This window comes from Mastomys coucha, unplaced genomic scaffold, assembly GCF_008632895.1.
Source record: "Mastomys coucha isolate ucsf_1 unplaced genomic scaffold, UCSF_Mcou_1 pScaffold13, whole genome shotgun sequence".
Classification (NCBI taxonomy): domain Eukaryota; kingdom Metazoa; phylum Chordata; class Mammalia; order Rodentia; family Muridae; genus Mastomys; species Mastomys coucha.
Genome location: NW_022196895.1, coordinates 37957751 through 37982538, shown reverse-complemented (window position 1 = coordinate 37982538; position 24788 = coordinate 37957751). Strand labels below are relative to the sequence as shown.

The 24788-nt window shown below is 42.0% G+C and overlaps 1 protein-coding gene across 1 annotated transcript in view; it reads left to right on the top strand.

Moving 5' to 3' along the window:
• The window catches only part of Prelid2 (PRELI domain containing 2), a 77550-nt gene that overhangs the window by 5724 nt on the left and 47038 nt on the right, over positions 1-24788 (top strand). The window contains exons 2-4 of the mRNA XM_031365566.1: positions 8836-8893; positions 9995-10068; positions 12237-12397. Coding sequence (XP_031221426.1) covers positions 8836-8893; positions 9995-10068; positions 12237-12397 — 293 coding nt within the window. The remainder of the gene's footprint in view (positions 1-8835; positions 8894-9994; positions 10069-12236; positions 12398-24788) is intronic.

Genomic DNA, 24788 nt, shown 5'->3' with positions numbered 1-24788 from the left:
GAAGAGTGCTGAGACTCAGCATGGCTCCTTCAGATGCTGTGCTGGGCTTTCTGTGACTGCAGCAGTGATGTCACAGTGTCCTGTGCTTCCCCTCTTTGTATAATTCTACTCTTTCTTCCTTCCTTCCTTCCTTCCTTCCTTCCTTCCTTCCTTCCTTCTTCCTTCCTTCCTTCATTTCTTCCTTTCTTTCTTTCTTTCTTTCTTTCTTTCTTTCTTTCTTTCTTTCTTTCTTTCTTTCTTTTCCTTCCTTCCACTCTTCCTTCCTTCCTTCCTTCCTTTCTTTCTTTCCTTCTTTCTTTCTTTCTTTCTTTCTTTCTTTCTTCCTTCCTTTCTTTCTTCCTTCCTTTCTTTCTTTTCCTTCCTTCCTTCCACTCTTTCTTTCTTTCTTTCTTTCTTTCTTTCTTTCTTTCTTTCTTTCTTTCTTTTCCTTCCTTCCTCCCTCCCTGCCTTCCTCTCTCTTTCTCTCTTTCTCTCTTTCTCTCTTTCTTTCTCTCTTTCTCTCTTTCTCTCTTTCTTTCTTTCTCTCTTTCTCTCTTTCTCTCTTTCTTTCTTTCTTTCTTTCTTTCTTTCTTTCTTTCTTTCTTTCTTTCTTTCTTTCTTTCTCTCTCTCTCTCTTTCTTCCTTAATGTTTTTCGAGACAGGGTTTTTCTGTGTAGCCTCTGGCTGTCCTGGAACTCATTCCGTAGACCAGACTAGCTTTGACCTCAGAGATCCACCTGCCTCTGCCTCGTGAGTGCTGGGATTAAAGGCGTGTTTGACCACCGCCCAGCTGTACAATTCTTACCTTTTCATCAGTTTTAGTCAGTTTTCCTTCCAATTGACTAAAAGTCATCTTGGGAGAGAACACAGAGTTGTGTAGAAATGTGTGGAAGCGTCTAGAAGATACCTCTTTGTGGAGGCTTGTGTAGGTCTTTTTGATGAATGTGTCTTCCATGTGCTGGGTGCTAAGGGAATTCCTTACATGTCAAACGCCTGGAATTTCAAGTCATTGCTAAGGATGCATGTGAGCTGTGGTGATCAGTGGGTCTTCATGTGGCTTCAAATGAGTGCAGAAAGCTTGAGCTTTCTCACTGTGGAGTCGCTTTCAACTGCTGTGGAGGTTGATTATGCTCCATGCAAATGTGGACAAACTCCACGGGGAATCTGTATCAAACTATTTCTGTTGTATCCCAAGCACCAGACCGGTTCTAGATCACAGGAAACACTCAACAAACCCCTGTTCTATGAAGAAAGCTTACCTGCTTGTGGTCTGTAGTATATAATTTTATACTAAAGTTACTATTTGGGAATCTGAGGCAGGGGGATTGCTTGAGTTCAGAAATTTGAAGTCAGCCTGGGCAACACAGGGAAATGCCTTTGGGCCATTTCACAAAATGAAACAAACCAAAATCCTAAGAGAGGAAAGTGAACACAGGGTTCAGAAACATGTGCTTTCTGGACTACTGTAATAAAAAAAAAGAGTAAAATAAATTCTTTCTTCCATCCATGACCTAAGGCCTTATTTATTCCAGTGGCGTGCTTCACGGAATGGATCGGTGTTTACCCTTAAGCTCATAAAGTGGATTTATGAATGGCTATTTCCATTTAGAGTAGAAAGCTGATTGGATAATTAATAATGCTTCCTTCTGATGCCATCTTCACTCCCTTGCTGACCTGACACTTACATGTGTAGAACATCTTCCCCACAGAGCTCCAGAGGTCTTTAGGGAGGATCTATCTGCATTTCCAAATGGAATGGGGGTTTGGTTAGATGTTAGGCCTTAGTGTTCTGCAGAGCTAACAGATGCTCTTTATGCCCTGTGCCGAGTGGCACTTTTCATCTTTCACCCTGGGCTCTCCTGAGAGCTGAGGTGTGGCACGAAGGAGCAGCTGGCTGTGAGGAGCATGGCTCTCCTGCCAGGGTGTAGTGTGGACAGCTGTAGGGGTGCGGGACAGGTCAGTTCATATTTCTGTGCTTCAGTTTCCTTGTCTGCAGAATTAGAGGAATAGCTATCTTCTAGGGTTGCTGGGGGATATTAATTAACATGTGCACTTCCATGTAAGCACCTAGCTTAATTCTGGGGCATGGTGAGTGCTTGCTGAATGCTGGAGAGCTTTCTGTTTGTTCAGGAATGTGAAACTGAAAAGCTGGGGGAAGCAGTCTGCAGAAATCTTTACTAACTTAGAACAATAAAAGAGAAGGTGAGCATGAATAATGGTGCACATCTGAATGATAAATTATTTTTTAAGTGCAATTTAAATTTTAAAGTGTGCTTAGTAACTCATCCAGTGGAGGCTGTGGCTTAGTGTCTGAAAGAAGATTTTTTTTTAATCTATCCAAGTGCTAATAGCTACATATTCATTATATGCCTATTAATTGGTATTCATGCTAAGTCCGTGCACCCTTTGACAATAAATAAAACAAGACCTTGTCCTGAAGGTGCTTCCTGACATGGGGAGCAGAGAGGAGTGAATAGATTATTGTACTGAGCTTTCTCAGGCGTATATACAGGCATGCAATGTGGGTCAAAGGACATTTGTTAAAATTGCGCCTTCCTATGTAGCCCAGGCTGGCCTTGAGCACTTGGTACTCCTCCCTCAGCCTCTCTAGTACTGTAATTATGGGCATGAGCTACCACACCAGGCAGATCAATGAAGTGTTGATTAACTGAAGACTCGTTTGATCTTGGTAATAAGTCAACTTTGCTTTTGTTCTGGAGTGAGCTACTTTATGGAGACCATGGAAAGGTTGGGCAATGTACGGCGATGTCTCCGTATAACTGAGCACGCAGCAAGGCCCTTTGTATGTGCTTGGAAGCAGCTGGGTAGCAGATCCCCTTCTAGTGTGTACTGAGCAGGTATGCGGATGCCAACGAACCAGGCGAACTGCAGCTCCTCATTCTTTGTGCTTTCTCAGAGAACCCTATTCAAAAGCAGGCCCACAGTGATTCCTATGAAGGCGTTGTCTGTGAGGAGGAGGGTCATGTTACAGAAGTCAGTTGCTGACCTCTCAGCTTTCCAGATAGCTGATATTTTACTAACTTCCTGCTTATAAGAGTGCCTTCTGAAGGATGGACTTTCCCTTAGCAAGCAAAAGTAGAGGCTTAATCTTCATAAAGCTCCACCGTGTGTGTGTGTGTGCGTGTATGTATGTGTGTGCGTGTGTGCATGTGTGTGTGTATAAATAAAAATATAATAGAAATATATATTATTCCTATAATAAATGGACTCAATTTCTTGACCTCTCACTTTAATAATTATATATTTGCTTTAATGTATATTCTCCGAGCTTGGCATTATGTGGCTTTTGGGCCTCTTTTTAAAACAGTTTTTTTTTATTAGCATGTATGTGTTCTATGTAATGATGGGTTACATCATGACATTTGTACATTTACACAAAATAGTTTTATCGTGTTTAAACTCATTACCCTCTATTGTTCCGCTCGACTCCAGCTGATGCCTTTCACCTTGCCAACTAGTTCTCCTCTTTCCAAGGTGTGTGTGTGTGTGTGTGTGTGTGTGTGTGTGTAGGTGGGGCATGGGGAGTAGAGTGAGGGAGAGCGAGAGAGACAGGCAGAGGAGGGGAGATGGGTGCTTACAGGAGCATGTGCAGTGCCCATCTATAGAAGTGTTCATATCTCACCTGTAGCTATACCCACTGAAGAAACTGTCTCTATAACAACCGGTAACTGTCTATTAGCTCTTCAGAGGTGGGAGGGTGAGCTCCACCCCACTGCAACTGTTAACTGCCTATACATCTCCAGGCAAGGGTGGGCCACTCTAGGTGCCCCACCCTGTTGACAGGCCCGTGTTTTGTACCTGCTGTGAGTTTAGAAGCACAGCAGAAACGGCATACTTTGGCTACCTTGCTGTCCAACATTCCATCCCTTTGTCCTCTTATTTTCCTTAAACTCCTTATTCACACTCTTCTGAGCCTTGAAGGGGATGATATTGATGTCCTATTTAGAGCTGAGCCCTCAACGGTCGCTTACTCTCCTCCTTTTGAGTCTCAGTAACCACTACTTACTGCAAGAAGGGTCTCTGCCCAGATGTGACAGCAACATAGTCTATGGGGATAAACATAACTATTTCGAAGGCAGTTTGGTAGAAAAAGCATCCCCACTAGGACCCATGGCCTCTACAGCCACAGGGCTTTGGCCAGGCGTACAGTAAGTACTGGGCACTCATTCTCTCCTGTGGAGCAGGCCTCATCTCTCCAATCAGAAAGTGGTTGGTTACTCGATAATGGGCCACTGCAGCATCAGTGGGCATATCTTGCCTGAATATCCTATTCAGTATAGCTTGCAGGGTCTAAAGCTGAGGACAGTGTCCCCACAGCTCCCTGCACATCACCACTGGCACTGTGAGGGCCGGCCAGGCAGTAGGGAGGGAACATCTGGCATCACCTCTAGCTTGATTTCTCAATGTCCTTAAACCAGATCTTCGTCAAGATCATCTTACCACATCTAGTTCCAGTGGACAGCCAACAGCAGGGGCAGTCACTTGTATTATTTTGAAAGTCCCTGAGGGACCTTGTAGGTAGGTAGCCCATTTCTGGAAATGGGATTTTCATTTAATAACCTATGACTTCTAGGAATAGCTTTATCCACCTGCTCAAGATACCTCCATTCAAATGGTTTCTGGACTCCTTTGGTACGTAGAAAGGAAAATGGGAAGGGGTGAGTGATAACCTCAGGAGTGTGTATTTTACTTTTGTTAGTGTTGCAGTAGACATATCTTGGGAAAGGAAGGAATGAGCCTGTTTATTCCACACAGAAAGTAAAATCATAAATAAGATTAAAAAAAATGAAGCCAGATGTACCTTGAGAAATCTCCAGAGTCACTGATAAACTAGAGCACATCTGGTGTGTGTACACCACCACCAAACCAGGCTTAATAAAGTCAAGGCTTTTGGCAGAAACTGGGTCAGCAGACCACATTGCTTTCAGGAGTATCTGGTGTGGAGTGGGGGTGGGCAGGCTCGTCTCTGTTTGTGTGCAGGATTTACACATGAGACTTTTAACAAAAAGAAGCCATATCCTAATGCCCATTAATATGTTTCCTGTTTGGAAGAGAGCGAAAGGAGATCACATCAGGCAGCCGCTGTGTAACACAGGCAGGTTGGACACACTATAGATCTGGATCCGACTGGATCAATTCCATGGTCACATGGTATTTGAATAGGTGTCCAAAACTCATGAGTGCCTTCTTTATGTCTTCCCAGGCTGATGGGAAGAGACCCTCCTATGAACTCTGAGCGGCTCTCTCTCTCAGTATTCTCTGCTTTGCAGCAGGCTTTCAATACATTTTGGGTATAAGAATTAAAACATGAATATGTAGGTTACCACAAGATGGCATTCTATTATTCCTAGTAATGCCAGGTAAACGGAGCCTTGGTTTAATACATTTTAAATTTCTGCAAAGAGTTAAAAATATGTGCCATCCATGTCATGGTATTTAGCTGTTTCACACAAACCTTTAGTTTTTTTTTTTTTTTTTTTTTTTTGCCATTCTTTACGGAAACTTGAGGTTTATGTCTGTTAACTCCAGAAGCAGTCATGAAGGAAACTACCTTAAATTTTGCAAACGGTGTTTATTAGCATGAATAGTTCATGGTCTCTTGTGTTCAGCTCTTAAACATTCTATATCCTATTGCTGTTTGAAAGGATTATAAAATAAGTGACCCTTAAGTGTTTTCTACTTCGTCTTTCATGCTTTTCCATCTCTAACCCTGTCTTATTTTCTCTTAAGCACATCTGACATTTATTTACTGCTTTTGTTTGCTCCTTCAACTAATAAATGAATTTGTAAGAAGCTAAATGGTTTTCATGTCACTCCTACATCCTCAGTGTCTGAAACAGTATTTGGCATGCTATCTATCTACCTATCATATTCTATCTATCTACCGGTCTAATCACAAAACCCAAAAAGGGTCTTATTATTTAAACAAATATCATTTCTCTTAGTAGGTAAATATTAAAATTAAGTGAAAGTGTGAGGTAGTATAGTTTAACCTGTAAAAGTTTAACTGACAATTTAGTGATGCAATCAGAACTGAGAATGTTTTATTACTGTGCCTGTCTGGCAATACATTCTGTTTTTCTTCATAATTTAGTTTAGTTTTCTTCCTACAACTTACAGCATGACTGTAACATTTACTTGGAATGCATTTATGGATATTTAATGAACAAGCTGGATGCAGTAAAGGAAACAGTTACACTGACATCTAAGCTGCACACAGCACACTAAGCTGTGTGCAGCTTAGATGTCTCTGGTCCAAGAAGTCTCCTCTGTAGAGGAATCAAATCCCCAATTTATCCTTCTCTTTCTAATATGAATCTCTTGAGGGCTAACCTTCGTGAAAGCAGTCATTGTTCTTTTCTTTTCTTTTTTTTTTTTTTTTTGGTTTTTCGAGACAGGGTTTCTCTGTGTAGCCCTGGCTGTCCTGGTACTCACTCTGTAGACTAGGCTGGCCTCGAACTCGGAAATCCGCCTGCCTCTGCCTTAAAGGGTTCTTTTTTATTTTATTTTATTTTTTATTTTTTTTTAGTCATTGTTATTTTCAGCTCTTCCTTCTAAGGCTGAACTGAGTGAATGCATGCACAAATACATCTTTGTTGTTGTTGTTGCTGCTCCTCCTCTTCCTCCTCCTCTTCTTCTTCTCCTCCTTCTCCTCCTCCTCCTCCTTCTCTTTCTCCTCCTCCTCCTCCTTCTCTTTCTCCTCACCCTCCTTTTCTTCTTCTCCTCCTCCTCCTCCTTCTCCTCCTCCTCCTTCTCTTTCTCCTCCTTCTCCTCCTTTCTCCTCCTCCCTCCTCCTCTTCCTCCTCCTTTCTCCTCCTCCTCCTCCTCCTCTTCCTCCTCTTCTTCTTTTTTGACCAAAATAGATAGATAGGCAGGGTCTCTTTGTGAAGCCTGGAATTCACTCTATATACCAGGCTGGTTCAGACTCACAGATCAAAGGGGTGCATCACCACCACCGAGGCATCTTATTTTTGGTTCTTTGAGACCCATACTGATAGTTTTATATTCCATTTCTAAGGATCTAGGAATCCTGAAGCTCAAGTTCTCCAGGCAAAGGACTCCTTTCCCCACCTCAGCCTGAGCAGTGGCTTCTGATCCGTGTGCGACAGTGCCATTGGATCATAGGATGAAACTGGGAACCTGGGAACATGGGAACCTGGGGAGGAGCCAGCAGGGCCCAAGAGCATCAGGCTCCAGTTAGAAGCCACTTTATCATGTGGGTTTGAGAGATTCCTGTCCACTTTCTCCCTCCCTCCGTCTTTCCTCCATCTGAGTAATGGAAAGGTTGGGTTAGAGTAACTCTGAGGTGACTTCACAATGGATATAGGTGGAGCCAGACAGTATTTGGTGTAAGTTACATTATTCCAGGTGCAGTAATTAGCTTAGTTTATCTAAATAATACTTATCTCTATACTTATCTAAATAGTCTTATCTCTCATATATACAATAGAAAACAAATAACATATAACTTTATGGCATGCTTCTGAGAATTAACAGACAACATATGTAAATTGACTAGATTAAAAAATGGTTAGCAATTATCAATCTTGGTGCATCTAACTGGTCTTTCAGGGCAATTTAATAAAAGAAGTAAAGGACTTTTCAAATGTCTCCTACTGCCTGACATCCTGTCCTTTTATGATTATTTTCCTGAAGTGTTAACACAGTCACCAAGCCATGGTCCAGGACAGTGATAAAGGAATTCTCTTTTTCTTGGACTGACATGTTTCGTTCTCTGACTCCCATGGACTAGTTGGGCAATGAAACAATCCAATCTTCATCAAGTTCCTACTTTTAAAAATAGGGGTTAATAATATTATGTAATGCCTTCACAGCAGAATAGCTGTTAGAGTCCGACAGGGTGATATAATTAAGGCATTTAGCACAGCTAGGGCACAGAGAGCATCCATGGTTTATGATAGTCTGGCTTAATAATAATAATAATAATAATAATAATAATAATAATAATAATAATAATAATAATATCCTCAACCTCATTCTCACCTCTGCTCAGGGCTTAGATGGCATCTAAAGAAGGTTTCCTTTGGGACAGAGGAATGGCTCATTAGTTAAGCACAGTTGCTGCTCTTGATGGACCCAGGTTCAGTTCCTAGTACTGATGCGGCGGCTCATAATCATCTGTAATCTTAGTTCTAGGAGGTGGGGATCTGTTGCCCTTCGGTGTCCTCTCTGACACTACACACTCATAGTGCACATACATATATGCAGGACCCATGCACACAAAATTGAAGAAGTTTTCCCTAGATTTCATGAAAGCCTGCTTCACTTGTTTGTGTCTAAGTGCTAAAACCAAGATCCTTGATTTAAAACTGGGTGTCTTAGTCAGGGTTTGTATTCCTGCACAAAACATCATGACCATGAAGCAATTTGGGGAGGAAAGGGTTTATTCAGCTTACACTTCCACCGACTGGAACTCACACAGGGTAGAAATCTGGAGGCAGATGCTGCTGAAGAAGCCATGGAAGAGTGCTGCTTACTGGCTTGCTTCCCCTGGCTTGCTCAGCTTGGTTTCTTATAAAACCTAGTACTTCCAGCCCAGGAATGGCACCACCCACAAGGGGCCCTCCCACCCTTGATCACTAATTGAAGAAATGCCTTACAGCTGGATCTCATGGAGGCATTTCCTCAAGGAAGGCTCCTTTGTCTGTGATAACTCCAGCTGTGTCAAGTTGACAAAACCAGCCAGTACACTGGCTTTTACTTAGAGGTTTCTTGGAAGATATGTACGGGTTCTGCGGACACCTGTCACTTCTATTAGCTCATTCACGTTGACGAAAGAGAATGCTAACTTTTCTTTATGTGTTTTTTGTTCAGTATCCCAACCCCATGGATAAAAATGTCATCTCTGTAAAAACCGTGGAAGAAAAGAAAGGTAAGTTCTCTGACTATACCCTTAGTTTAGTTAAGGTCCTTACGTATACTAACTTTGGAAAGGATGTATTTGCATGTGCATGTGTGTTTGTGCCTGTGTGCATGTCCATTACATCTTAAGCAGGGCTCTTGTTACTTTCTAAATGATAGTCAATAGTAAGCCTGAGGCTGGGCATAAGTGTACAGGTATCATGCTGAAGTACTTAGTGCTTGCCCACATCCAACTTTCATGGACTCATTCAACCCGTGGAATAACATTGAGGTAGGAATTATAGCTATTCCTCTTTAATGCAGAAGGAATCTAAAACATGGAGGGACTAACCTGCCCAAACTCACTTGGCTATATTCTTATGACACATCAGTTTGTGGCTGGCAAGACATTTGTAGATAACACAGAGATGAAGCCAGCCATGGTGGCTCATGCCTGTAATCCCATCTATTGAATAATAGAGGCAGGAGATTCAGGACTTCAAGGCTAGCTTGCAGTATTAAAAAACAAAAACAAAAACAAAAACAAAAAAATCCAAAAAAATGAAACAAGCATACAGATGTGATGTTGCCATCAAGTCCTTGGATTGTGGAACTGTAACGGTAGTTTGGCAAATTACGGCTCATGCTGTCTGTTTTTGTGGCTGAGTTGTTAGACACTCCCCTCTGTTTGTATCTTAGCAATGGCTGTTTCGTCTGAGTAATAACTGGGTTAAGGAGACCATGTGGCCTACAGAGCTTTAAGAAAAGATGGATTTTACCGGGTATGATGTTTATGCGTGTCTATGTTTGTGTGGGTATCTGCACCTGCATGTAGGTATCTGAGGAGATCAGATTGGATACCTTGGAAATGGAGGTATAGGAAGTTGTGAGCTGCTGAGGTAGGTGCTGGGAACTGAACTTTGTTTACTTTTTAAAAGAGTTGTATTTACTCTTTACCACCGAGTCATCTCTCCATCCCCTGGAAAATGGAGTTTTATAGTAAGCCTTATCTGTAAGAATTCTACATATTGACAATTTAAATTGAATTAAGAATTTCTATGGATTCTTGGATAAGAAGATATTTTTTTTTCTTAATTATTTTTTTTTTGGCTATGAAATTTTCTTTTTCTAGATGAATCAACAGGACTCATCTATAGAAAGAGGATTGCTATCTGTCAGAATGTGGTTCCAGAAATTTTAAGAAAGGTAAATTCATTTCAGTTTAATCATAGTGGATATAAAATTGAAGAATTTTAATAGTCATAGAAAAATACAGCATTTTCTGATATAAAGTGGTGTTAGGACTTCTTGCTTCCCCAAATCTCATAGCTTTGTACAGGAAATATTTCTCTCACGCCCACCCCGGTTTTGGCAGATGACACATGGTATGCTGTGTGTTGATCTCTGTCCTTCATGGATATGGGGAGATTTGATGATTGATTATTTTGTGGGTACTTTTGGCATTTTGAATAAAGTGTTGTCTTTTCTAGTCTACCCATGGTTACCAATGGCCCTTAGGTAAGGGCAATTACGAGTGAGCAGATTGTAAATGTCAGTCTCCTGTTTGGTTAGAAAGGCCACACTTCTGTTTGTAATGCACGGTCAGAAATAATAGCTGTCTTGGAAAGCACAATATTTCTATGCCCCACGCAAGCCTTCTGGTGTGTATTTCTGTACTATAAGGTTGCTGATGCTAGAGTCTTCATTATAGAAAATTGTTTTCTCTCTTTGATACCCTTAAGCATTCTGCTGATTCTGTGTTGGACGGAGGTGAGTGGAAACCATCATTTGCATGGCTTGAACCATATGAAGGTTTTTCTTGAGAGAGGGCCTCACACTATAGGCTAGGCAGGCCTGCAACTCACTGTGTAGCCCAGGCTGCCCTCAGACTGAGAATAATCCTCTTGGCTCAGTCATCTAAGGGCTGAGAAACTACAGATGTGTACCACTATGCCAAGCCGTAGAAACATTATTAAAGACAGTTTTTACTTATTCTGAAAATTTCACACATGTAGACGATGTCTTGATCTTATTTACCCCTTTCCTTTTTTTAACTCCCTTGAGACTCCCCAACACATCTCCCTCCGAACCTCATGTTCCTAAATTCTCTTCTAGTGTCATTATTTTTAAATCATTGAGTCTAATTAAGTGTTGCCCATATTGGCTTGGGTTTGTGGCTGTCTACTGGGAGATGGGTACCCCTTTAAAGAGAAGTGACTCTCCCTCTTCTAGCAGACATCCGCTGTCAGTAACTCCTCAGATAAGCCCTAGCCTATCGATGCTGTCTAGACTGGAATTTTTAACTGGCTCCATCTTGGGCCAGTCTCATATAGGAACGCACAGTTGTGAGTGCATGTGTGCAATAGTTACGCCATATCCATAAGATAGCCCCCTGCAGCACCCCTCCTCACCCACAGTTTCCTCTGGCACCTGTTCCCTGACCCTTGGGGTGAAGCGTATAGGTGTCCTATCTATGGCCAAGCACTTATTCTAGTGTTTTGAATAGTTATGAGGCTCTTCAGTCACAATGTATGATTTTTGATGGGCGTCTTTTAAGACATAAGAGGAGAGCATTGGGACAGGCACTTTAAAAGATTTCCCAGAAGAGATTTCGTATGTGATACAGAACAAAGCTGGCCACCCAAGTATAGGCTTGCAAATTAAGTTGCTGTGCTTATACTAGGAAAAAAATGGCAGCTTCCATCCATTTCCCCTTGTGGGTTAAAGCACTGTTATTCTCTCAATGGAAAGAAAGCTGGAACTACAGAGAAAATGAACTTCTTTCCACTTGCAGATGGGAAACTATGTGATACTTCCACAGCAAATTAGCACTGGCTTTTCCAGAGTTCATAGCTGCCTTTGCCCTATATACGCACTTTGAATCTATTATTTAGAAAGGCATTCAAGTTCGTCTTGTATCTCAATTCTTAAATAATTTAAGGCTCTGACTTGTACAATTCTGCCTTTGTAGTTTTCCTTGTCCTCTCTACCTGGGAAAGCATTGATTTCTAGGGACTGAACAGAGATTACAACGAGGAAACTATTTCGCTTGATACTGCCCTGCATGGGAGCATGTAGGTGGGCCAGATGAGAATCTATCAACTCAAGGGGGCCTGCCCCAGAGGAGACATGGAGCATCTGATAATTTGTTTAGTCGCTTCCATCAATCCTGGGCCATTTGCAAGTCCTTCGGACTTGTAGTGAGTCCACAGTGTGTCTGGATATCAAAGACTTAGGGGTATTGTTGATGTGCCATCTATATATCAGGATCACTTGTCCCCTCTGTTATCCAAGACTGAGATGGGTTCTAGGCAGAGTCTTAATGTAGCCTGCTCTTCCAAAATTGAGAATGTTGTCCTCTCTCTGTTGGGCAGGTGAGTATTTTAAAGGTACCTGATATCCAGCTAGAAGAAGAGTCATGGCTCAATCTTCAGAAAAGGAACATGGCTATCCGGAGTCACTGCCTCACGTGGACACAGTATGCATGCATGAGGGAAGAGTCTGTCTTCCGGGAAAGTGTGGAAAATCCAAATTGGTAAGATCACGTGTGTGTGTGTGTGTGTGTGTGTGTGTGTGTGTGTGTGTGTTGGGGGAGGGGATCAATACAAGCACACAATTTCATACTTATGGTCTCTGTCCATTACACACATTTTTCACTTTATTTTTAATCACATAAGTAGATGAATGTATTTTTCTTTTGGAGAAAGTATGACAGAACTCAACTCTGGTCCAAGTGCCCTCCAAATTCTGGTATTTTCTTGCTCTCTCCTAAGGGAGTGAATGTCACCAGCTGGTTGACTATTCCTTTTGACCTTTAAAGGCAGTCTAGGTATTCAACAGAGTTTAAATAAGGGAAACATTTTGCTTGATGTTATCATGATCGTGAGCCTGTTGGTGGGCCTCCGTAGCACCTGCCAATCCAGGCAGGTTTATGGAGGTGCTTGTTCTCGGACTCACCTGCCTTGCTTAGTTTGTATATCTTTTTTATACATGTGTGTTTACATCACCTAAGTTTTTGTGCACTTATCTTTTATGTGTACTCAACTGCTACTGAGTTTTACGTATTTGACATACATAGAGCTTGCTTCTTTCTCTGCATGTGACTCAACTTCACTACATTTTATTTAGTCCCTGCCTCTGTGGTGGACACTCTGATGGTGTCTAGTTTCCCTTTCTTGTAAAGGCGAGTATAATTAATACCCGTGAGATGTATGTTCTCTACATATGACTCTTATGCGATGTGAGTGGATTCTCTCAGTGGAATTTTTAAGTGTTGTATTGGTTGCAAGATTATCTATAGACAATCAAATTTATCTTTCCTAGCATTCAGCTCTTTGAGTTTTCACTGGTGTCACTACTGTCTCACTTCTTGTCTATCCTTGTAGGTAAATTCCTCTGAAATGTGTGATCTTAAGTAAGTGAGTTCTATGGTGTATGCCTTATATGTTAGTTTTAAAAATACGGTGGGCTGGTTTTCAGGACACACACAATTTAAGATCTAGGGAATCTTGGTTTGAGCTGCTATAATTAGATACTACAGTCTCTGTGCATCAGGTAACACCTCTGATCTCATCATTCTGCAGCCTGGGAAGTTCAGTCTGTGGACCCTGGCAGGTCCTGTGTCTGTGAGACCTGACTCTAGCTTTGCAGACATCTATCTTCTGTTAATCCTAATGCCCTAACTTCTTCCCACTGTGGGTTAAGGTTTCAGCTGGAGGCAGCCGGGTGTAGGCAGCTCTCATGCATGAGCTCTTTGGTTCCATCCCCAGCGCGCACACACACACACACACACACACACCCCACATAAATTTGGAGGTATATAGACATATGGTCTGTAACAAAGATTTTGGCATGTTGTCTTCCAATGTCAATACAAATTTGCACTCCATAACTGTTCATTCTCTGCAGTGTAGCCAGTAATTAACTAATACACATTTAAGTTTTTATAAGTGTAATGGGTGAGAAACAACCAGTTCCTTGAAGATAGATTAAAAAAAAAAAAGATTTACAGGGGGTGGTGGGGGTGGTGAGATGGCTCAGGAGCTAAGAGCACAGACCACTCTTCTGAAGGTCGTGAGTTCAAATCCCAGCAACCACATGGTGGCTCACAACCACCCGTAATGAAATCTGATGCCCTCTTCTGGTGTGTCTGAAGACAGCTACATTGTACTCATTTATAATAATAAATAAATCTTTAAAAAATATTTATATAATTTTATGTGTATGGTGTTTTACCTGCCTGTGTGCACCACATGCATGCCTCTTGCCTGCAGAGGCTGGAACTGGAGGTGGAGTTATGGATGTCTGAACTGCTGTGTGGGTGCTGAGAACAAAACCCAGCCCTTTGCAAGGACATCCCGTGCTTCTTAACTGCTGAGCCATCTCCCCAGCCCCCTTGTTTTGTTTTTGAGACAAATGTCTGAGCATTTATTCTAACTTGTCTTAAACTCTCGGGCTCCTTGCCATCCTCCTGCCTTAGTTCCCCTGATGTCATCTTTTTAGGCATCCAAAGATAGATTGGAAACAAAAATAAACATCACAAGCACTAAACCATTATGGTGAATAATGTGATTTCAGGGGATAGTTTGCTGTGTTTTATTGTTGCTGTTCTGTGTGGCTTGAAATCCTTTTATTATATAGCTACAGTTGTAAAGCCCTCAAAGAACTAATTGTCCTTATGTGAAAGGCCCTGCCTTCCTCCGGATCATTCCCTCTGCACGGCTTGGCCACACATCAGTCATGAGTAAGGAAGCACCATTGGCGGACTCACTGATCCATAGTTTTTATTTTGCTGATGCCAAAAGCTAACGTAGGGCATGGATGTTGGGATTAAAGCTGGAGCCAGAGAGCAGAGCTCTGTTGTTGGTATGCAGATGTATAAAAGGATGGCATTGTACGATTCCATGCATGACTTCATTCTCTTTGTTTCAGTATTGGTTTGTGCCTCTGCTATTGTTAGTTAGTATTACATTTGGGTGTTGGAGAGTCTTAAAAGCTGAACCGAATACTTGTTCAGTTCATGATAGTTAAATTATGGTTTGCTCTGATAACCCAAGAAACTTTTCACTTTGTAGTTTTTTTTTTTTAAATGGAAAAAAATTCTGATTATGGGAAAAACAGTGCTTGACGCTGAAATCTAATATCTAATCAGTTCTGGGAAAAAAATCACATTAACTAGCGATCATGCTTATTTATATACTGTTTACATTATCAATTCATCATGTAGCCAAAATGACCCTGAACTTTCTGAGTACTAAAGCCTCCAAGTACTAGAATTACAAGCTGATACTACCTCACATGGTGTATGTGGTCCTGGGGATGGGACTCAGGCCTTGGTGTATGCTGAGTAAGAATTCCACCCACTGAGCTTCATCCCCAACCTGTTATCTTTGTGATCTAAGAATCTTTTATAACTCAATTCTAGTTGGTAGTATGCATATATGTATATATGGACAGGGAGAGAGAAAGAGAGAGAGACACAGAGAGACACACAGAGAGATATAGAGAGGGAGAAGGAGATGGAGAGGGAGAGGGAGAGAGGGAGAGAGACAGGGAGAGCGCCTGAATATGAATGTGTGTTGCTGAGGATTTGGGCAAGCTAGGCAGATGCTCTACCACTGAGCTGTAGCCTCAGTTTGCATAGTTCAAAATACAAAAGCAGAAATTTTGTTTATACCTATTTCCCATTAACCTGCAAGACTCACAAGACTCCGCCCCATATGTACGTTCTGTGTCATCTCAGTACACCATCCCCAGAAGTGTTCCTGTCCTCACTGAAGAGCGATGGGACTAGAAAGCTGCTGTTTGACTTCCAGAGCCAGATTTAAGTCCAGGAAAGGTGTGTATTCAGGGCCTTATTATTTGGCACAGCCCATAGCACGTATCTGCTGTTGTCTGCTCTGTTGTACAGCGGCTGGTGTTTGTAGCTCTAGGATGCTACGTGGAGTGTTTTGGCGAATTTCAGAGTCTCTGGACTCAGACTCCTGGCTGATGGTCTCTCTGCCCTTTTGACTTCTCAGGTCAAACCAGAAAATAGAAGAGTAGATAAAACTACAGAGCAAAATTAAAAATATCTCTTGTGGGAGTGTGCTTTTCCTTAGAAAATGGAGAACAGTGAAGCCCTGTTTAAAATTTTTTTAGAAGAAGTAAAAAATTGAAAGTTTGCTTTCTACAAACCTCTATTCTGAGATAGCCTTATTAATTTCTTAGCATTTGTGTTTGAACTGATTCTTCTTGAATTTTAATAATATATTTGGTTTAACCTAATACATCCAAGATATCGTATCTACATATAATTAGTATAAACAGTTGTTAAGGGCCATTTTACAGAAATTCCTGATGAGCTTCTGACATCTGCCAATTAAAGTATGCCATTGTTGATTTGAAGGCTCAGCACCCATGTGTGGCCAGGGGCTGCCACTCAGAAACTGCAGTTTTGATTAAGAAGACAGAGTAAGCTTGCTGTCTGTCTCTTGCCCTTAGCTTTGCAGCCCCAGAACGAAGGCAGGGCAGCAATGATGCTTGTGCATTTTAACCAACACATTTATTAGTTCTGAGTTCTAATTTTGTAACTGAAAACTTTGATGCACTTATTTTATGTGCATGTGTGTTTGAGGGCACATGTGCTTGCTCCACGGCATGTACTTGGAGGTCAGAGGACAACTTGTAGGAATTAGTTCTCGCTTTCCTCTGTGTGTGTCCTGGGGATTTAACTCATATCGTCGGCACTGGTGAAGTAGTTTTACCTCCTGAGACATTGCTCTGGTTCCTTTAAAAATAATAAAAAGAGCCAGGTGGTGGTGGGACATGCCTTCAACATAAGCACTAAGGAAGCAGAGGCCAGCGTGGTTTATAGAACTAGTTCCAGGACAGCCTGGACTATATAAAGAAACCCTGTCTCGAAAAGCAAACTAACAAACAAACAAAATATATGTATATATACTTATATATATTATATATTATTACATAATATACAAATAATAAAAGTTTAATTCACCGGGTGGTGGCGGTGCATGCCTTTAATCCCAGCACTTGGGAGGCAGAGGCAGGCTCATTTCTGAGTTCGAGGCCAGCCTGGTCTACAGAATGAGTTCCAGGACAGCCAGGGTTACACAGAGAAACCCTGTCTCAGAATAAAAAAAAGTTTAATTCATCAACAATTTCATACACATATAATAATGACTTTTGGTCATTTTCACTCCCCCATTGCTATCTCATTCTCCGTTCTTTCCTGCTGAAACCACTCTACCCAATGAATCGCCCCTTCTCCTTTCATGCTGTGTGTGTACATATGTGTGGGCCATCAAATTGCATTAGAATTGTTTGCATGAGCATGGTCTGGGGGTTACTTACTGGGGGGTGGGATGGTCAAGTGGTGACTACACCACACAGGAAGGTTACTTCTTTGTCTGATAACCAGTTTCTGTCAGTAGGTCTTCCGGGAGGAGTGAGGCCTTGTGGACCCCTCCCCTTCTGTGATGGAATGTAAAGAGCCGTAGCTGCTGTGAGTTCTTGAGTGCTCACTCGCGTAGTTTTGAGTAATCTTATTTATTCTCTTTTCCTTTATAATAGACTTTTATTGTACTGTCTAGACCATGATCGATGTATAGTTGCTTTGGTTTTAATCATTTACTACTTTATCTAAGAAATGCAGTTCCAAATGACAGTTGTTTTCTTGAGGGGCTTTGCCTTCTGCTCTACATCCCATAACTATATGTAATTTTTTTTAAAGATTTACTTATTTATTTTATGTATATGAGTATACTGTAGCTGTACAGATGTGGTTGTTGGGAATTGAATTTAGGACCTCTGCTCTGCTCTCTCTGGTTGGCCTGGCTCATTCTGGTCAACCCTGCTCACTCTGGCTCAAAGATTTATTTATTATTATAAATAAATACACTGTAGCTGTCTTCAGGTGCACCAGAAGATGGCATCAGATCTCATTACGTGTGGTTGTGAGCCACCATGTGGTTGCTGGGATTTGAACTGAGGACCTTTGGAAGAGCAGTCAGTGCTCTTACCTGCTGAGCCATATCATCAGCCCAACTATATGTACTCTTGTGGCAAGGTAAAGTATCTGTATTGCCTGGCTCTCCTCATGGGGCCTTGATGGAGTTTTTGCTTTGGGTGATGTGATGAATCTTCTACACTCAATGTAGCATCTCAGAGGCTCCTGTCAGAGCTGTTCCATGTCCAGTACTCCATCCTTGTGCTCTGATGGTGTGAGACCTCACATCTGGCTTTAAAGTGCTCAGCTGAGTAGATACCAAGAATGCTGAAGGTTCAGTTTTTATGAAAATCTCAGGGAGGCCATTCCTATAACAGAGTACAATAGACACTGAAAGCACACATGCAATTTTACAAACGGACTAAATTAGTGGGTTGAACAGCCTGGTTTTATGGTTTTATAGAGGCTCCTCAGGTGAATATTACTCATTCTAATAAATAGGTATGTAACCTTTGAAGTTTTCAGTTTTAGATTTCTTGGCTAAAAGTGCCAAGTTTCAAGTAATTACCCGACAAATCAAGTAGTATGATTTATGTCTTTCAAGAGGTAATTGTTGGGCAGTTTCTTTGTGCACCCATCTCTTTCTTCTTCAGGAATCACATTACGCTTGTGTCAGCAGCTGATGTAGTAATTGGGTGACTTCTGTGAGAATTTAAGGTTGGTACTGCCATCTTTTGATCGATTTCCAGGCTCATGGTTTCCCAAGTATTAGCATCCTCTGGCTCTCCTCGCTTTACTTGACAATTATTTCATGGCCTCAGTCCTGATGCTGAAGGGCTTGAGGGTGCTGTTACCTAGTAGCCTGAATAAGGACTACTGCTCTCTTCTGCAGGCGTAACTCCCTCTGCTCACATTGACCTTGATTTCCAGGACACCAGAGGGTGATCTGACAATTAACAGAGTGCACTGCTGGTTATGACAAGCTGAGCCCCAAGGCCCCTTCTGCTCAAACTCAACATCTGAGGAGAGTCTTATTTGGGCTCAGGGTGACTGACCTCTATAAGGACCACATTTACCTTCTGCTGTTTGTCTTCACATAGTCAGAGTCTGTTCTGGTTTCCTTACCATTTCCTGCCTTGTGGGGCTTTTGCACTGATGTCATGGTTTTCTGTAACCCAGGGTCAAGCACAATGTGAGATGCATAGAAGATACTCCTGTCCACTTGACAAATGAATGATTGATGTTCATGGGATTCAGGTGGTACATCTAGTCCATACTGGGAGTAGTAGAAGGGATGGGAAAAGGTATGATAACTGGGCAGAGGGCAAGTAGAACTTGGGAAACTCTGGTGGGATTGGGTAGAAGGAGTCTTGTACAGTGATCTGGGGAGCTCTCATTGATGTTCTTGGTCATCTGTGGGCTCTGTGCTCTGGGAATAGCTGACTTGAGCTCTATCACAGTGATAATGAAGACTTAGTAAGGTCCCAAGTGGGACTGATCTACTCTTGGAGGGTTTAAACATGGAGTGAGCATGAGTTATTGTCACTAATGGTGAATGAATGTTTCTGGTGTTGAGTAGCTCTTAAAAGGAACAATGCTTGAAAAGTGGTGATCGCTGAGTTGGAAACAATGATGTTTAGCCAAGACAGCATTCTGTGGCACTTACAAGTGAGAGCTTTTGAAATATCTTAGTGGACATCTATTGATTTTTTTTTTTTAAATCCTCTGTTGGTTTAGAGTTGTGTCTTAGTTCAAGGTTCAGAGGGGAATTAAGAAGTATAAATATGTTGCAGCGAGTCTAGTTTTATAGAGACTCTGGGTGAATCTGCCTAGGAGCTTTGCAAACTTTGATAACCAGCTGTTGTCCTATGGCCTTACTGATAAGCAGATACAGAGCCAGCACCCCCACTCTTGGCAAAGTCCTTGTTAATCTTGTAAAGCGTGACAGGAAGTTGATAATCTTATTCTCCAGCAAACTGCAAACATTTCCCAGTGGAAAAAATTCTTGCTAAAATGCATAGGAAACACAGTAGCTCTTGAATGTATGTGAGAGGAGTGGCGGATGAAGGGAAGGGGTGAAGAAGGGCGACTTCAGTGAGACTGATGCAGGGGAAAGGGTTTGCTACGGTCTGCTCTTAGGGATCACATGTGCCATGGGCACATTTCTTCTTTGTGTTTTAGCTTTGCCTCTATAATGAATTAAATACTTAGAATATTAAAGTGATAGTATTTTTATCAGCCAGGCAACGATGTGGTGCAGAACCCAAAATCCCAAGACAATCAAGAGGAACATGGTGACAGTCTCCAGACTCAGATCCACCCCCATTGTCAGGAACTCATTGATCCAGAAACTTGTCATCAGAGCTGGCTGTATTTTGTATTTTGTCACTGTGACAACATTCCAGAGGAAAAAAAAACCCAACTTAATGGAGGCACCGTTTATTTTGTCTCACTGCTTCAGAGATTCCAGTGCATGTCCAGATAAATGGATCTGTTACTTCCTATACAGCTTGTGGCAGGATTTACATCATTAAGGAAGGGCATGGTAGAGAAAAACCACTCACCTCTCAGCCTCCAAGGAGAGGGAGGGAGAGAATGAGCCTGAGCTATACTCTTCAGAGCTCTTCCTGTTGTATTTCTTCCTTTCCATCCACCTCCCAATCTCAATACAGGTCAAGAGATTAGTCCTTTCATTGTCTCAAACTTACCTCAGTCCACTCACTTCTAAAAAGCTCCATTTCTGTATGTTGTATCAGGGATCGAGCCTCCCACATATAATCTTTGTATGGATGTTCTGTATTTAACCGTAGTGAGGGGTGCTGACTAGTTTTTTTATCGACAAATAAGAGAGCGGACTTCAGTTGAAAAAGTGCTTCCATCAGTTTTGCCTGTAGGTTAAGTCTGTTGGGACATTTTATTGATTAATGATTGGTGTGGGAGGGCTCAGCCCTGTGTCATCCACCCACAGGTGGTTGCTGGATTGCGTAAAAAGGTAAGCTGAGCAATCGTGTGTCACTTAGAGCACTTTATACAGATGGCTTTATTCAGCTGTGAGACAATTCAAGTAGTGGGTGTTAATCTCACTTTACAGAAGAGTCGAAATTTTAGAAAGGTTCAGGGATGAACTTGTGTGATAGGGAAGCCAGGTGAGATGAGGATGCAAGAGGATGATTTCAGGAGTGGCCTCATCAACCCCTGTCCTGAAGTGGTGTCTGTCTGTCTGTCCAGTAGGTAGCCTATATATTTGCTTATGTTAGCCGAAAACTGTGCACTTGAGAGCTCTGTGGATTGCGTGGGTTTCCAGGGATCATGGTTACAGAAATGGGTTTTGCCAAATAGCATGGGCAAGACCACGTGATCTGGCTGGTGGAAGCAAGTCTCAGCTAGCGGAGGCCTGTAGCAGTGTTAGACGTGGGGATTGTTCAGTGAGTGAGCATGCTGGCTGCAGCCCTGTGTCTCCAGTGGGGCACCCCTCCTCCTGTGTGGTTATAGAAGGCCCTAAACTCTGTGATTGGAACTGAGACGTCATCCAATCATGACTCGACTGGAATGTTTTCCCTCCCTTCAAAGGTACTTTAATTAAATTTCCATCACGAAGATAATTAGACATTAGACAAGATTTGTCACACCTACCAGCCTGTAATCCAGGCCAGGATCTCATTAAGAGACTCTGCTTTTTCTGGAAACTGACCTTTTGAGCTTTCCCAGTCCACGGTTCTGTGATCTGGGCATTCATCTTCATCTGTCTTTTTGTCCCCGTCCACCCCCTGGACTCTTTATTTCCTCAAATTTAGAAGGAAAAATATCTTAACTAGTCAAGAAGGGAGTCTTGGTTGTTTAAACAACTGTTAATTTTCAGAGCTCCTAGGTTTGGAATGTGTGCTCTTTTACATGGTTCTGGTGTGCTATATGTCGAATTGCCTGTGCATGGACAAAAAATAACTGCTCCTGGCACTGCTTAAGTGAGCCAGTCTCATTGACAGATGTTACCATGTCGCTGTTCGCTGGTTCCTCAGCTGGGGAAGACTGCCCCCTACTGACCTTAGCAGCTGCATAATTTCCTTGACAAAATAATCGACAAGAACATCTCTTTTTCTACCCTTCTTCCTTCCCTCCCCTTCCTTCCTAGTGTATTTAGTCATTTCTTCCTACATACTAGTTATTATGATTGAAATTGATGTTGTAATGTAGAAGAAAAAAAGAGGTACTTAGAAAAAATCTGGACTTTTTTAGTAAGACATTTGACTGCTAGACACTGTAGTGACATGTGGATATGCACACTTAGAAGCATGGTATGTATGTTCCTAACAGGACTATTGATAATACACTCAAGTCAGTCCATGTTACCTGTCAGTTTTAAAAAAGTAGATAAGTAATATGGCTTGTTTTCAGCAAGTGGAATGTTATGCAGCAACGAAACTGGGCATCCTCCAGCTACATGCAGCAAATAGGTGTCTGATAAGTGTAACTCAGTGTCGGAGCATTCAGGCTTTATCTGTCCCACCTCAGTAAGGAGGCAGAGATGTGACAGCTGATGTTTGGGCAGGGTGAAGTAGGGGAATTCCATTCTAGAGACTGACCCTAGGGGGAGGCAGTCAACCTGGAAGTAAAAAAAGAAAGCACTGTGAAAATACCAGGCTGTAGCAGTAAAAAGGTCAGAAAGGCATGGCCTCCAAGGGTCAGTGGAAATAAACTGAACATAACCAGTGGCTAACAAGAGGGACTGTAACCATTGTGGCTGATGATCCCCTGGACTATCAATGAGTAGGGGCAGAGAAAGGGGAAGGTTTTGAGGTTATGCATGATGGATCTGCATGGGATCAATCTTTTGCCCTTGGGTAATCTTTCAACATCTCTTTCGTACAGTTTCTTCATATTTATATAGAGAAAATAATTTTCAATGCATAGCAGCCTCTAGGAATGTGCAGCCTGGCATATGATGTACACGGTCACCATGGAGAGGTTTGAATGTGAACAAGAGTGTGGAGAACGTGTGTAAGGTGAGTGTGATGCAGTCCTGTCCATAGGTGTGACAGAGAGGAAGGCAGGAGGCAACCTTAATCATCATGTGTGCTTCTTGTTATAGACACCACCTACTTCCTGTGCAGACTAGGGGGGAAGAGTCCACCTTTCAGAGTATAGGAGACCCACAGGGTGACTAAATGATGAGCTAGCCCACGCTAGCTGCTCTTTTGCTGAAAAATGGCTCTTGATTGCACAGAACATATTCAGAATGTTTTACTTCTATAGAAGTGGTAGTCATGGCTTTACTACTAATTATATATGATTGCCAAAGTAATCCATATCCAGTATATAAGATTTATAACCCACCGGAGAGTGTACTAAATAAGTAGCAGCTCTAATTCTAATGTTTACAGATTTTGTTAATACCACATCTCAGTCATCTATCTATCCTGTTTTGTTTCTTCTTTTAAAATTTATTTGTGGTGTATAGGTATTTCCCTTGCATGTGGTCTGTGCACCATGCACATGCATTGTCTGTGGAAGTCAGGAGACAACATTACAGCCTCTGGGACTGGAGTTACAGATGGTTGTGAGCTGCCATGTAGGTGCTGGGAATTGAACCCAGGTTCCCTGGAAGAGCAGCCAGTGCTCTTAATCACTGAGCCATCTCTCCAGCTCCCTTTTGAAATTTTAAAATTTGTTTTCTTTTAAAATTGGTCTGTGTGTGTGTGTGTGTGTGTATATGTGTGTGTGTGTGTATGTGTGTATGTGTGTGTGCATGTATGTGTGTGTATGTGTATATGTGTGTGTATTGTATGTGTGTGTATGTGTGTATGTGTGTGTATGTGTGTGTATGTGTATGTATGTGTGTGTGTATGTGTATGTGTGTATGTGTGTGTATGTGTGTATTGTATGTATGTGTGTATGTGTGTGTGTTATGTGTGTGTGTATGTGTGTGTGTGGTGTGTGTATGTCTGTGTATGTGTATATGTGTGTGTATTGTATGTGTGTGTGTGTCTGTGTCTGTGTCTTAGGGGATGATAGGTCACTAATGCTAGAGGATATCCTTGGTTGTTGGGTCTCCTCCCTTCCTGCCTTGTTTGGGAAAGGATCTCCTGTCTGCCATTTCCTACTCTGGGGTAGCTGGCTTGTGAGCTTTTGGAAGTTTCCTGGGATTCTCCTATCTCCACTTCCCATCTCGCCATAAATGCTTTAGGATTACAGACATGATCTACTGCATTTAGCTTCCCATGGTGCTTGGGATCTGAACTCAGGTCCTTCCACTTGTGTAACTGTTTACCCATTGAGCTATCTCCTCCTACCTAATTCTTCCCCAGTTTTTTTTTTTTTTTTTTTTTTTTTTTAGTGAACACCAACCAGAAGAAAAAAGCTGACATTAAACTATGATGCATAACCAGCTGTGCTTTTCAGAGACATTTAGATAGAAACTTGTTCTGACAAGAGGCATTTGGGATGGTCTTGTGTCACAAGGAGAAGATGCTCTGGTGCTTTGAGTTATTGAGAAAATGTAGTCTTTTCTTCTCTGACAGTCTTAAAATATAGTAGAGTGAACTCCCATCTTCTGGATGGCAAGGACGTGACCCTCTTTACTGCCTGCTGCTCTCTGACATGTGGATAAACCCCGAGCGTGCTTTTCTGAGAATTCATTTCTCCGACTGGCAGAAAGAAACAGTGGTTAGAATATGATCTAAGAGAGACGTTGATTAATCCCTCACCTACACTTGCTTGAGGACTGAAGAGTTCATCTCCTGAAGAGTGGGAGCTTCTTCAGCTCCTCATATTTAAATATTAAAATCATTGTAAAAGTCTACACCGACTAATCCAGAATCAAGACGGGAGAGATTAGTGTCACTAGAATGTGGTTTTACAGGAGCAAAGCACTTTGACTGAGCTTAAGTCTAAGAAGCTGCTTAGACAGAGGTGTATGTGTCTGACTGGGTGGGATAACTCTCTCTCTCTCTCTCTCTCTCTCTCTCTCTGTGTGTGTGTGTGT